We start from the raw sequence: 15,291 nt of genomic DNA on the forward strand, positions 1-15,291 counted from the left end.
TGATTTTCAGAGCTGGGCACTGGTAAAAGGTGTTATCTCTGGCCTCCCATTGGACATTAATAGTGTATAACTTAGGGGGAAAAATTCAGGAGTAGTTAACACTAGAATCTCTAAAGCAGTCATTTCGACTGCTCATTAACTTATTAACTTGTGATTCATTTATTTAATTACTGTGTCATTTTTAAAGTCAAGCCCCCCTCCGTTCTCTTCCTAAATAAGTCTATATAACACACTGCCGTTGTTAGAATCTTAATATCACAAACAGAACTGGAGTTGTTACCAGTTTTCAGGAGGGCATGTCATTATTTGATTGGTTTTCCCCTGTTACCCCTCATTCTCCCGACAGTAGGGCCTGCTCCGCTCATTCTCCCGACAGTAGGGCCTGACAGTATGGCCCGCTCCGCTTTCTCCAGACAGACAGGTCATTCTTTAGACAGGGGCCCGCTCCGCTCATTCTCCCGACAGTAGGGCCCGCTCCGCTCATTCTCCTGACAGTATGGCCCGCTCCGCTCATTCTCCCGACAGTAGGGCCCGCTCCGGTCATTCTACAGACAGTAGGGCCCGCTCTGCTCATTCTACAGACAGTAGGGCCCGCTCCGCTCATTCTCCCGACAGTAGGGCCCGCTCTGCTCATTCTACAGACAGTAGGGCCCGCTCTGCTCATTCTACAGACAGTAGGGCCCGCTCTGCTCATTCTACAGACAGTAGGGCCCGCTCTGCTCATTCTACAGACAGTCATTTCTACAGACAGTAGGGCCCGCTCTGCTCATTCTACAGACAGTAGGGCCCGCTCTGCTCATTCTACAGACAGTAGGGCCTGCTCTGCTCATTCTACAGACGTCAGGGCCCGCTCTGCTCATTCTACAGACGTCAGGGCCCGCTCTGCTCATTCTACAGACAGTAGGGCCCGCTCTGCTCATTCTCCCGACAGTAGGGCCCGCTGCTCATTCTACAGACAGTCATTCTCATTCTCCGACAGTAGGGCCCGCTCTGCTCATTCTACAGACAGTATGGCCCGCTCTGCTCATTCTACAGACAGTATGGCCCGCTCTGCTCATTCTACAGACAGTAGGGCCCGCTTTGCTCATTCTACAGACAGTAGGGCCCGCTCTGCTCATTCTACAGACAGTAGGGCCCGCTCTGCTCATTCTACAGACCCGCTCTGCTCATTCTACAGACAGTAGGGCCCGCTCTGCTCATTCTACAGACAGTAGGGCCCGCTCTGCTCATTCTACAGACAGTAGGGCCCGCTCTGCTCATTCTACAGACAGTAGGGCCCGCTCTGCTCATTCTACAGACAGTCCCGCTTCTACAGACAGTAGGGCCCGCTCTGCTCATTCTACAGACAGTAGGGCCCGCTCTGCTCATTCTATAGACAGTAAGGCCCGCTCTGCTCATTCTACAGACATTGGAAGGTGCAGTGGCCAGTTGATAATCACTCCGATAATTGCCTCAAAACTGATCTTAAACTATACCGAAAGTAAATTCACACATATAACAACAATAAATTAAGTAAACAATGATGGGTGGAAAGGGGTGAATGGGTGAGTTAACGAGCAAGGGGAAGTGGACAATGCCTAATTATGTAATTACCTATTGCGAATGAGGAACAGGGCGGGCCATTCTATTTTATTGGTATATTCTAATTATAATCTCAAAATGTTATATACCCTATAGCAGTCCACCCAATTAGTCTACTCTGGTCTACTTGGAGTACACAGTGAGAGTGTGTGTAATTTACAGTGGCAAGAAGACCAAGACGAATGGATGCACATGCTCCGTTAGCGCTGCTATAAGATCTGAATGAAAACGACTCAGATGGCGAGGAAGAAATGAATCACGACATCTCCAATGATTCTTCTTCTGGGTCTGAGCCTTAGCCCGAACCTTAACCTCCAAGCCCTGAGTGGTAAAAAGCCTGAACGGTGCGCACTGAGCAGGAGCCCGGCGCCACCACCAAATGAAACGGTGAGATAGGAGAGAGGAACGGACGCCGTTTTGGAAAAGATCCACATCAGACAGCAGGTGTCGGAGAATGTGGTGATGAGGCTTGAGGGACCTTACGTTGGCAAAGGGAAAAATGTCACCATGGACAATTTCTTCACTTCACTGTCAATGGCGAACAAGTTGCTTGGAAATAAAACAAGCTTAGTCGGCACAATGAACAAAGTGAGACGGGAGCTCTCTCCCTCTGCACAAAATAAGGCACCTGCACAGACGTTTAACTCCACAACAGTGCTGAAGAATAACAAGACAACACTATACCAATGCAAGGCAAGAAAGAACATTTCTGTCAAGAGCACCATGCATCCGACAGTTGCCATAGATGCACGCCGCTTGACCTGTATGAAGAATGGGGAAAAGAGGGCAAAGTTGATCTGTATTATTGATGTTTGATGAAGAGTATCTACCAACCTTTGTAAAGATGGGATATATAAGATACCACGTGAGAGCGTTCGTGAAAAACCCGATGCAATGCAAGAAGTGTGAAAAGTTTGCCCACATGTCAAGTGTTTGCAGACGGAAAGAATATGTTATGGAGGAGTCTGTGAATGTGAAATGTTGCCAATGTGGTGGGGATCATATTTCTGAATTCCCAGAGTGCCCTGAGGGGGTGAAAGAGGTTGAGGTGTCAAGGATCAGGGCTGTACAGCAAATCTCCTACAGGTGGTGAAGAGAGTTGAAGGGGAAAGAGGCCACAGCGCTGAAGAAGATATGTCTGTGGACGGACCGCAACCAGTTGCAAATGTTGTACGTCAATCAAGTGATCTGGATGCACTTATTGTAATGAAGGTGGATTTTGTAGCATTTATAACCACTGTTATTAACTGTACAGTACAAGAAGTCCAAGAAGCTGATAAACAGTATCTGCAGCCAACATGTGTTTGGGCCTCCGACGCTTCACAGCAGAAGCACTGCTTGGACTACTGTCGCCAGAAAATGTCCCGCCCTCACAGGATCCTTCTGAGCCTGAGTAGAGACCTGATTAGAATGTTGTTAGAGAAGCAGGCTGACTTAGTTTTTTAAAAATTGTTGCTATTGATAGATTATATAGACACAGTACCAGTCAAAAGTTCGGACAAAACTACTCATTTAAGGGGTTCTCTATTTTTTTAAACTATTTTCTACATTGTTGAATAAAAAAGTAAAGACATCAAAACGATGAAATAACACATATGAAATCATGTAGTAACCAAAAAAGTGTTTATAAAATGTTTTATTTTTATATTCTTCAAAGTAGCCACCATGTGCCTTGATGACAGCTTTGTACACTCTAGGCATTCTCTCAACCAGCTTCATAAGGTAGAATGCATTTCTATTGAATAACTAGCCAAATTTGATGGTTCCTGTATGTTGACTTGAGGAAGTAGTGCTATTGAATAACTAGCCAAATTTGATGTAAATTTGGCTGGTTATTCAATAGCACTACTTCCTCAAGTCAACATACAGGAACCATGGGTCCTGAACAGTCAGTGCAATGCATTTCAATTAACATGTGTGCCTTGTTAAAAGTTCATTTGTGGAATTTCTTTCCTTCTTAATGCATTTGAGCCAATCAGTTGTGTTGTGACAAGGTAGGGGTGGTAAACAGAAGATAACCCTATTTGGTAAAAGACCAAGTCCATATTATGGCATGAACAGCTCAAATAAGCAAAGACAAACAACAGTCCAATCATTACTTTAAGACATGGATAGTCAATTTGGGAAATTTCAAGAACTTTGAAAGTTTATCCATGTGCAGTCTCAAAAACCATCAAGAGCTATGCTGAAACTGGCTCTAATGAGGACCGCCACAGGAATGGAAAACCCAGAGTTACCTCTGCTGCACAGGATAAGTTCATTAGAGTTAACTGCACCTCAGATTGCAGCCCAAATAAATGCTTCACAGAGTAGAGTTCAAGTAACAGACACGTCTCAACATCAACTGTTCAGAGGAGACTGTGTGAATCTGGCCTTCATGGTCGAATTGCTGCAAAGAAACCACTACTAAAGGACACCAATAAGAAGAGAGTTGCTTGGGTCAAGAAACACGAGCAATGGACAATAGACTGGTGGAAATATGTAATTTGATCTGATTAATACAAATTTGAGATTTTTAGGTTCCAACCGGTGTGTCTTTGTGAGACGCAGAGTAGGTGAATGGATTATCTCCGCATTTGTGGTTCCTACTGTGAAGCATGGATAAGGTGGTGTGATGGTGTGGAGTTGCTTTGCTGGTGGCACTGTCAGTGAATAATTTAGAATTCAAGACACACTTAACCAGCATTGCTACCACAGCATTCTGCAGCGATATGCCATCTCATCTGGTTTGTGCTTAGTGGGACTATCATTTGTTTTTCAACAAGACAATGGCCCAACACACCTCCAGACTGTGTAAGGGCTATTTGACCAAGAAGGAGAGTGATATGGGTTGTGCCGTGGCGGAGATCTTTGTGGGTTATACTCGGCCTTGTCTCAGGATGGTAAGTTGGTGGTTGAAGATATCCCTCTAGTGGTGTGGGGGCTGTGCTTTGGCAAAGTGGGTATCATCGGATGGGGCCACAGTGTCTCCTGACCCCTCCTGTCTCAGCCTCCAGTATTTATGCTGCAGTAGTTTATGTGTCGGGGGGCTAGGGTCAGTTTGTTATATATGGAGTACTTCTCCTGTCTTATCCGGTGTCCTGTGTGAATTTAAGTATGCTCTCTCTAATTCTCTCTTTCTCTCAGAGGACCTGAGCCTTAGGACCATGCCTCAGGACTACCTGGCATGATGACTCCTTGCTGTCCCCAGTCCACCTGGCCGTGCTGCTGCTCCAGTTTCAACTGTTCTGCCTGTGATTATTATTATTTGACCATGCTGGTCATTTATGAACATTTGAACATCTTGGCCATGTTCTGTTATAATCTCCACCGGGCACAGTCAGAAGAGGACTGGACACCCCTCATAGCCTGGTTCCTCTCTAGGTTTCTTCCAAGGTTTTGGCCTTTATAGGGAATTTGTCCTAGCCACCATGCTTCTACACCTGCATTGCTTGCTGTTTGGGGTTTTAAGCTGGGTTTCTGTACAGCACTTTGAGATATCAGCTGATGTACGAAGGGCTATATAAATACATTTGATTTGATTTGATGGAGTGCTGCATCAGATGACCTGGCCTCCACAATCACCCAACCTCAATCCAATTGAGATGGTTTGGGAGGAGTTGGACCGCAGAGTGAAGGAAAAGCAGCCAACAAGTGTTCAGCATATGTAAAATCAAATCAAATCTTATTGGTCACATGGTTAGCAGATGTTAATTTGTAGCGTAGTGTAGCGAAATGCTTCTAGTTCCGACACTGCAGTTATATCTAACAAATAATCTAACAATTCCAAAACAACTACCTAATACACACAAGTCTAAAGGGATAGAATAAGAATATGTACATATAAATATATGGATGAGCGATGACCGAGCAGCTTAGGCAAGATGCAGTAGATGGTATAAAAGACAGTATAAACATATGAGATGAGTACTGTAAGAGGGGTAAACATTATTAAAGTGGCATTATTTAAGGTGACTAGTAATCCATTTCTTAAAGTAGCCAATGATCTGAATGTAGGCAGCAGCCGCTCTGAGTAACTGATGACTGTTTAATACTCCGATGGCCTTGAGATAGAAGCTGTTTTTCAGTCTCTCGGTCCCAGCTTTGATACACCTGTACTGACCTCACCTTCTGGATGATAGCAGGGTGAACAGGCAGTGGCTCGGGTGGTTGTTGTCCTTGATGATCGTTTTGGCGTTCCTGTGACATTGGGTGCTGTAGGTGTCCTGGAGGGCAGGTAGTTTGTCCCTGGTGATGTGTTGTGCAGACCGCACCCTCTGGAGAGCCTTGCAGTTGAGGCCTGTGCAGTTGCCTTGATACAGCCCAACAGGATGCTCTCAATTGTGCATCTGTAAAAGTTTGTGAGGCTTTTATGTGACAAGCCAAATTTTTCAGCCTCCTGAGGTTGAAGTTGCGCTGCTGTGCCTTCTTCACCACACTGTCTGTGTGGGTGGACCATTTCAGTTTGTCTGTGATGTGTACGCAGAGGAACTTAAAACATTCCACGTTCTCCACTGCTGTTCCGTCGATGTGGATAGGGGGGTGCTCCCTTTGCTGTTTCCTGAAGTCCACAATCATCTCCTTTGTTTTGTTGACGTTGAGTGAGAGGTTGTTTTCCTGACACCAAACTCCGAGTGCCCTCACCTCCTCCCTGTAGGCTGTCTCGTCATTGTTGGTAATCAAGCCCACTACTGTTGTGTCATCTTCAAACTTGATGATTGAGTTGATGGCCACGCAGTCATGGCTGAACAGGGAGTACAGGAGGGGGCTGAGCAGCACCCTTGTGGGGCCTCAGTGTTGAGGATCAGCGAAGTGGAGATGTTGTTTCCTACCTTCACCACCTGGGGGTGGTCAGTCAGAAAGTCAGGACCCAATTGCACAGGGCGCGGTTGAGACCCAGGATCTCAAGCTTAATAATGAGTTTGGAGGGTACTACGGTGTTGAATGCTGAGCTGTAGTCAATGAACAGCATTATCACATAGATATTCCTCCAGATGGGATAGGGCAATGTGGGAACTCATTCAAGACAGTTGGAAAAGCATTCCTCATGAAGCTGGTTGAGAGAATGCCAAGAGTGTGCAAAACACTTTTTGGTTATGACATGATTCCATATGTGTTATTTAATAGTTGTGATGTCTTCACTATTATTAGACAATGTAGAAAATACTACAAATAAGGCAAAACCCTGAATGAGTAGTTGTGTCCAAACTTGTGACTGGCACTGTATATAAACTCAGCAATAAAAGAAATGTCCTCTCACTATCAACTGCTTTTATTTTCAGCAAACTTAACATGTGTAAATATTTGTATGAACATAAGATTCAACAACTGAGACATAAACTGAACAAGTTCCACAGACATGTGACTAACAGAAATTGAATAATGTGTCCCTGAACAAAGGGAGGGGTCAAAATCAAAAGTAACAGTCAGTATCTGGTGTGGCCACCAGCTGCATTAAGTACTGCAGTGCATCTCCTCCTCATGGACTGCACCAGATTTGCCAGTTCTTGCTGTGAGATGTTACCCACCTCTTCCACCAAGGCACCTGCAAGTTCCCGGACATTTCTGAGGGAAATGGCCCTAGACTTCACCCTCCAATTCAACAGGTCCCAGATGTGCTCAACGGGATTGAGATCCGGGCTCTTTGCTGGCCATGGTAGAACACTGACATTCCTGTCTTCCAGGAAATCACGCACAGAACGAGCTGGTGGCACAGAACGGGCTGGTGGCATATGGCTGGTGGCATTGTCATTCTGGAGGGTCATGTCAGGATGAGCCTGCAGGAAGGATACCACATGAGGGAGGACGTTGTCTTCCCTGTAACGCACAGGGTTGAGATTGCCTGCAATGACAACAAGCTCAGTCCGATGATACTGTGACACACCGCCCCAGACCATGACGGACCCTCCACCTCCAAATCAATCCCGCTCCAGAGTACAGGCCTCGGTGTAACGCTCATTCCTTCGACGATAAACGTGAATCCGACCATCACCCCTGTTGAGACAAAACCGCGACTCATCAGTGAAGATAACTTTTTGTCAGTCCTGTCTGGTCCAGGACTGATTGTCTATGGGTTTGTGCCCATAGGCAACGTTGTTGCCGGTGATCTCTGGTGAAGACCTGCCTTATAACAGGCCTACAAGCCCTCAGTCCAGCCTCTCCCAGCCTATTGCGGACAGTCTGATCACTGATGGAGGGATTGTGCGTTCCTGGTGTAACTTGGGCAGTTGTTATTGCCATCCTGTACCTGTTCCGCAGGTGTGAAGTTTGGATGTACCGATACTGTGCAGGTGTTGTTACATGTGGTCTGCCACTGCGAGGACGATCAGCTATCCGTTCTATCTGTTCTGCCTACCTTCTGTAAGCTGTTAGTGTCTTAACGACCGTTCCACAGGTGCATGCTCATTAATTGTTCATGGTTCATTGAACAAGCATGGGAAACAGTGTTTAAACTTCTTAGGGCTGAGATCCCGTTAACCGTATCGATATGACAACAGCCAGTGAAAGAGCAGGGCACCAAATTAATAACAACAGAAATCCCATAATTAAAATTCCTCAAACATAGAAGTATTTCACACCATTTTAATGATACACTTCTTGTTAATCCCACCACAGTGTCTGATTTCAAATAGGCTTTACAGCGATAGCATCACAAACGATTATGTTAGGTCAGAGCCAAGTCACAGAAAAACACAGCCATTTTTCAAGCCAAAGAGAGGAGTCACAAAAATCAGAAAGAGAGATAGAATTAATCACTAGCCTTTGATGATCTTCATCAGATGACACTCATAGGACTTCATGTTACACAATACATGTATGTTTTGTTCGATAAAGATTTTGCAGAGAGCCACATCAATTTACAGAAATACTCATAATAAATGTTGATGAAAATACAAGTGTTATACATGGAACTTTAGACACACTTCTCCTTAATGCAACCGCTGTGTCAGATTTCAAAAAAGCTTTACAGAATGATCTTCATCAGAATGCACTCCCAGGAATCCCAGTTCCACAATAAATGTTTGTTTTGTTCGATAATGTCCATAATTTATGTCCAAATAGCTACTTTTGTTAGCGCGTTTTGTAAATAAATCCAAACTCACGAAGCGCGTTCACTAGGAGCAGACGAAATGTCAAAAAGTTCCATTACAGTCCGTAGAAACATGTCAAACGATGTATAGAATCAATCTTTAGGATGTTTTTAACATAAATCTTCAATAATGTTCCAACCGGAGAATTCCTTTGTCTGTAGAATTGCGATGGAACAGAGCTCGCTTTCACGTGAACAAGCGTCACGAGCTCAAGGCATTCTGGCAGACCACTGACTCATTCCCTCTCATTCGGCCCCACTTCATAGTAGAAGCATCAAACAAGGTCCTAAAGACTGTTGACATCTAGTGGAAGCCTCAGGAAGTGCAACATGACCAATATCCCACTGTGTCTTCAATAAAGAATGAGTTGAAAAACAACTAACCTCAGATTTCCCACTTCCTGGTTGGATTTTTTTCTCAGGTTTTTGCCTGCCATATGAGTTCAGTTATACTCACAGACATCATTCAAACAGTTTTAGAAACTTCAGAGTGTTTTCTATCCAAATGTACTAATAATATGCATATATTAGCAACTGGGTAGCAGGCAGTTTACGCTGCGTACCTCTGGGCACCTTATTCATCCAAGCTACTTAATACTGCCCCCAGCCATAAGAAGTTTTAAACCCTTCACAATGAAGATCTGTGAAGTTATTTGGATTTTTATAAATCATCTTTGAAAGACAGGGTCCTGAAAAAGGAACTTTTTTTGCTGAGCATATATATATATATATATATATATATATATATATATATTTATATATATATATATATATATATATATTTGATTGTATTTGATTCTTTCCCCCAGATTGTTCCATTTTGGGGGATCTTCATTATACACCCGCACATTAGGTGGTGATATAATTGTTGCGAATGCCATTATCCAAAAGAAGAAGATGGGCGCGAGTGGTCCTTAGAGGAATGTATTTAACCTTTATTTAACCAGTTAGTTGAGGACCACAGCTCATTAAAAAAAACACCCGGTCAACAGGAATAGGAAGACAGAGAAACCCAACTACTGGAACAAACAGGATTGGGGTCCATCCCATTTGAATTTGGCCAGCTCTGGAGGCAGTAAAGCTGCCAATTTTTATTTTTATGAGGACATTGACTAATCATATTTTAAATCAGATCCTGGACTAAAGTGTATTGAAATGAAAATAATAATCCAATCCTGCAAGCGTCGGCAGACAATTGTGTGTGAGAAGGGTTTCAAGGCTTGTGCCACCTTAATAGAGACTCACTGTGATTGTCTGGGCTGTGCAGCTGCAGGTATTGGATGTCCTTGCTGTGTAGCTGGGTGTTGAACTTCTGTAGCGAGTTGTCCCTCTGTCTCAGAGCAGACTCCAGACCTAGGATTCGCTCTACGTGTTTCTCCACTAGGCTGGTCTAGGATCATATACAGAAACACAAACATATGGCTTTGACAATGATATTCGGAGAAGTTGGGTAAGGCACATACAGATTTGGAATCAGACTAGTGGAAAGTTGGGTGCAAGACCAAATGCTTGTTAGTGTCCTGGTTAGAGTTTGATATATGGTATTGTCACGACTTCTGCCAAAGTCATTGCCTCTCCTTGTTCGGGCGGTGCTCGGCGTTCGACGTGTTTCCCCTCATGTCTTTGTCAGAGATTCTGTCAGGCATAGGTGTATAGGTGGCAGGGAAGTCAGGCGCAGGAGAGTCAAACGGAGTGTAAAATGGAGTTTTAATAAAGTCCACGTAACATGCTCCATAATACTAAAAGGTACATACATACATACATACATACATACATACATACATACATACGTACATACATACGTACATACATACGCACATACATACGTACATACATACGTACATACATACGTACATACATACATACGAGGACCCGACGCGCACCTATACAACATAAAACTACACTGACAATAAAACAATCTCTGACAAAGACATGAGGGGAAACAGAGGGTTAAATACACAACAGGTAATGAATGGGATTGAAAACAGGTGTGTGGGAAGACAAGACAAAACCAATGGAAAATGAAAAATGGATCAATGATGGCTAGAAGACTGGTGACATCGAACGCCGAGCACCGCCCGAACAAGGAGAGGCAACGACTTCAGCAGAAGTCGTGACAGGTATACATAATGGCAGGTATAACATACACTACCATTCAAAAGTTTGGGGTCACTTAGAAATGTCCTTGTTTTTTAAAGAAAAGCACATTTCTTGTCCATTATCAGCAACCATCACCCCTGTGTTCCAATGGCACATTGTGTTAGCTAATCCAAGTTTATCATTTAAAAGACTAATTGATCATTAGAAAACCATTTTGCAATTATGTTAGCACAGCTAAAAACTGTAGTTCTGATTAAAGAAGCAATAAAAAAACTGGCCTTTAGACTAGTTGAGTATTTGGAGCATCAGCATCATATGTAGGTTCGATTACTGGCTCACAATGTCCAGAACCAAAGAACTTTCTTCTAAAACTCATCAGTCTATTCTTGTTATGAGAAATGAAGGCTATTCCATGCGAGAAATTGCCAAGAAACTGAGAATCTCATACAACGCTGTGCACTACTCCCTTCACAGAACAGAGCAAACTGGCCCTAACCAGAATAAAAAGAGTGGGAGATCCCAGTGCACAACTGAGTAAGAGGACAAGTACATTAGAGTTTTAAGTTTGAGAAACAGACACCTCACAAGTCCTCACTGGTAGCTTCATTAAATAGTACCCGCAAATCACCAGTCTCAACGTCAATGGTGAAGAGGCGACTCCGGGATGCTGGCCTTCTAGGCAGAGTTTCTCTGTCCAGTGTCTGTGTTCTTTTGCCCATATTAATCTTTTATTTTTATTGGCCAGTCTGAGATATGACTTTTTCTTTGCAACCCTGCCTAGAAAGCCAGCATCCCGGAGTCGCCTCTTCACTGTTGACATTGAGACTGGTGTTTTGCGGGTACGATTTAATGAAGCTGCCAGTCTCCCATCGTACTCATTACACCTATGTAGATATTCCATTCAAAATCAGCCGTTTCCAGCTACAATAGTCATTTACAACATGAATAATGTCTACACTGTATTTCTGATTAATTTGATCTTATTTTAATGGACAAAAAAAGTTATTTTCTTTCAAAAACAAGGACATTTCTAAGTGACCCCAAACTTTTGAACAGTAGTGTAGTTAAAATCTTAGCCAGTATAAAGTAATTCTATAGGACCTCACATTTACTGTAAATGGTTTCAGGGTAGGTGGTTTCTACAATCGACCTCTTTCACACACGTGATCTAATATCCTTTGGAACACATGCAAAATGCTGAAAGTGCATAGTGATGCTTTTCAATTTCAGACACGATTTTCTTAAATCATTTTTTGGGAAATAATTTCTAAAGTATTGTTGGGGATCTCTGCTTTATTGGGCTTCAGTCTGGCTTGTAACCAGGTCGAACACACAGGCTGGGGTAGAAGCATGTCCTCATAATTAATCATGAGAAACCCTCTACTGATATAGGGCCTCTGAACAGCTGCTTGGGGTTAGGCAAAGGCTCTAGACCCCCTGTCGTCATTGCAACATAGGGAAAGTGTTCAATAAATAATTAACGTTCCTAAAAAGTTTGAATATGAATATTTAATATCATTATATGGATGTTCAAAAAGCATTTTTGGGACATTTGTGGACATATCGTGGATTGGCTGGATGGAGGGATGCAGTGATGAAGAAGTGAATGGATGGAAGGAAGGAAGGATGCAGGGATGGAAATGGCTGGATGAAGGGTGGAGGGACGCAGAGATGAAGGTTTGGGATGGAGGTATCTGACCATCTTGTCCAGGTCTCTCTGGAGGTTGCTCTTCTCCATGTGGATTTTCTCATAGGCCTGAATCACATCCTCCAGCTGCTCCTCACGCTCCTTCCTCTTCTGGGCCTGGGGGAGAGAGGGAGAGAGAGAGAGAGAGAGAGGGTAGAGTGAGAGGGGGAGAGAGGGGAGGGAGAAGAGAGAGAGAGTAAGAGAGAAAGAGAAAGGGAAAGAGATGAGGAATTATATGACTGAAGGGCTAGCCACAAGTTCCTGTTTTGATTCATGTCACTGTTGAAACTTCTTAGAAACAAAACAGATTCACTTGTTTATTTGAGTTTTTTTTAAATGTTTCTCTCAGTCTGAAGCCTGAACAAATATTACATAATGATCCTTATACAGGACAACTTCAGACCGTGTTAGTGTCAACAACAAAACAATGATGTATTTGTCACATTTGGTGAATTTCAGCAGGTGTAGACTTTACTGTGAAATGCTTACTATTTAGCCCTTTCCCAAAAATGATGAGTTAAAAAGTAAGAAAATTAGCAAATATAAAATAGTAACACAACAACTAACAATAACGAGGCGATATGCAATGAGTACCGGTACGAGGTATAAGGTATAAGGTAGCTGAGTACTTCTTTAGGGGTAAAAGTGACTAGGCAATCAGGTTAGATAATAAACAGAGTAGCAGAAGCATGAAAGTGTGTGTATGGGTGTGTGTAGCAAAAAATATCCATGTGTGTGTGTTGGAGTGTCAGTGTAGTGTGTATGAGTGAGTGTGTGGGTAGAGTCCAGTGAGTGTGTGGGTAGAGTCCAGTGAGTGTGCATAGAGTCAGTCTATGCACTCTATGCACAGGTCAATGACATAGTCCGGGTAACCATTTATTAACTGTTCAGCAGTTTTATGGCTTGGGGGTAGAAGCTGTGCAGGTGCTTTTTGGTCCTAGACTTGGTGTTCCGGTACCGCTTGCCGTGATCGAACCTTGCGAGGGTTCGCCACTGTATGTGGCATGGGTGGCTGGGGTCTTTGACAATTTTCCTTCCTCTGACACCGTCTGGTATAGAGGTTCTGGGTGGCAGGGAAGTAGGCCGCAGTGATGTACTGGGCCATTCCCACCACCCTCTGTAGCACCTTGCGATCAAAGGCGGTTACGATATCAAGCGGTGATGTAGCCAGTCAATATGCTCTCAATGGTGCACCTGTACAACTTTTTGAGGATCTGAGGGGCCATGCCAAATCTTTCCAACCTGCTCCACGACAGCTCCGTCGATGTGGAAGCTCCCCCCTCTGTTTCCTGTAGTCCACGCTCAGCTCCTTTGTCTTGCTGACGTTGAGGGAGAGGTTGCTGTCCTCGCACCACACTGCCAGGTCTCTGACCTCCTCCCTGTAGGCTGTCTCATTGTCATTGGTGATCAGGCCTACCACTGTGTTGTCAGCAAACTTAATAATGGTAGAGTTGTGCATGGCCACACAGTTGTGGATGAACAGGGAGTACAGGAGGGGATTAAGCATACACGCCTGATGGGTCCCCATGTTGAGGGTCAGCATGGCAGATGTGTTGTTACCTACCCTCACCACCTGGGGGCGCCTGTCAGAAAGTCCAGGATCCAGTTGCAGAGGGAGGTGTTCAGTCTCCAGGGTTCCGAGGTTGGTGATGAGCTTGGAGGGGACTATGGTGTTGAACGCTGAGCTGTAGTCAGTGATGTGTGCCATCACCAGCCATTCATGATTACAGTGTCTCCGACAGTCTCGACAGCCTTTACATGTATTCTCATTCCATCAATTAGTTTCAACATTGAGACAAAAGACTTTGCAACAATAGTATCTTGGTTACTTTTACACCCACAGATCAAGGCCCGTATTCATAAAGCCTCTCGGAGTAGGATAGGCCATAGAATCTTGTTCATTAATATCTAAAAGGCTAAACTGATCCTATATCAGCACTCCTACTCTGAGACTCTTTGTGAACATGGGCCCTGTCTGATAACTAGATTGTCAAAGTCATAGAAACTCATTACTGATAATGTATGTGGGAGACATGGTGGGCAAATGGATAGATGACTTTGGAAGAAGACAAATGAAAGAGATCAAGATGGAAACAAAGGAGGGGGCGGGAAAGCATCTGATGAGATAGAGAGAGAGAGAAAAGAGCGAGAAAGGAAGAGAGAAAGAGAGCGAGGGAGACAGAGAGAGAGAGAGAGAGAGGAAGAGGTCCAGAGAGAAAGAAGGAGTGAGAGAAAGTCAGAAAAAAGAGAGAGAGGGAAAGAGAGAAGGGAGCTAGGACAAAGAGAGATATGACATTACTGGATGCTTGAGCAGAGAATTATTCAGCAGCAGCGTGTCTATGGTAACACACTGAAATCACGGCCAAGGTGAGCCAGGCTGTCAACATCGTGACTAAGATGAGTGGATAGCTTTGTGGATAGCAACCATCGTCTTCCTACAGGGGTGGACTGGGACCAGAAATCAGCCCTGGTATTTCTAACACACTGGCCCATTTCTTTCTTTGAGGCCCCCATTATTAACCAGATAATGCGAATTCTGTGCAACAAAAAAAAAAACGAGATAGACAGGCCCACTAAGCTGAAAATGGACCAGACAAGTCCGCCCCTATTTTACTAGGTGGAAGCCACCATTTCAGGTTAGCAGGGGAAGCAAAAAGTGCCTTGACTGTGTATGGAGCATACTCGCTGAGGCCTGACACATTCAATCTTTTATAAAGGCCTGTGTTGAAGCGCTGTGACCTTGTGTCTTCCATGGGCACGCTTTGACTCGCTCCCTATAAACCACTTCCTCCCTCTCGCTCTTTTACTCTCTCACAGCTTTGCACACTCCTTCCACACTGTTCCCACCTCACCT

At 44.1% G+C, this 15,291-nt stretch overlaps 1 protein-coding gene across 1 annotated transcript in view; it reads right to left on the reverse strand.

Annotated features, from left to right (window-relative positions):
* tbkbp1 (TBK1 binding protein 1) overlaps positions 1-15,291 on the reverse strand; it is a 72,034-nt gene that overhangs the window by 18,900 nt on the left and 37,843 nt on the right. The window contains exons 4-5 of the mRNA XM_064921888.1: positions 12,450-12,554; positions 9,896-10,040 (exon numbers count right to left, since the gene is read on the reverse strand). Coding sequence (XP_064777960.1) covers positions 9,896-10,040; positions 12,450-12,554 — 250 coding nt within the window. The remainder of the gene's footprint in view (positions 1-9,895; positions 10,041-12,449; positions 12,555-15,291) is intronic.

The sequence above is a fragment of the Oncorhynchus masou genome, chromosome 18 (assembly GCF_036934945.1).
Source record: "Oncorhynchus masou masou isolate Uvic2021 chromosome 18, UVic_Omas_1.1, whole genome shotgun sequence".
NCBI lineage: Eukaryota > Metazoa > Chordata > Actinopteri > Salmoniformes > Salmonidae > Oncorhynchus > Oncorhynchus masou.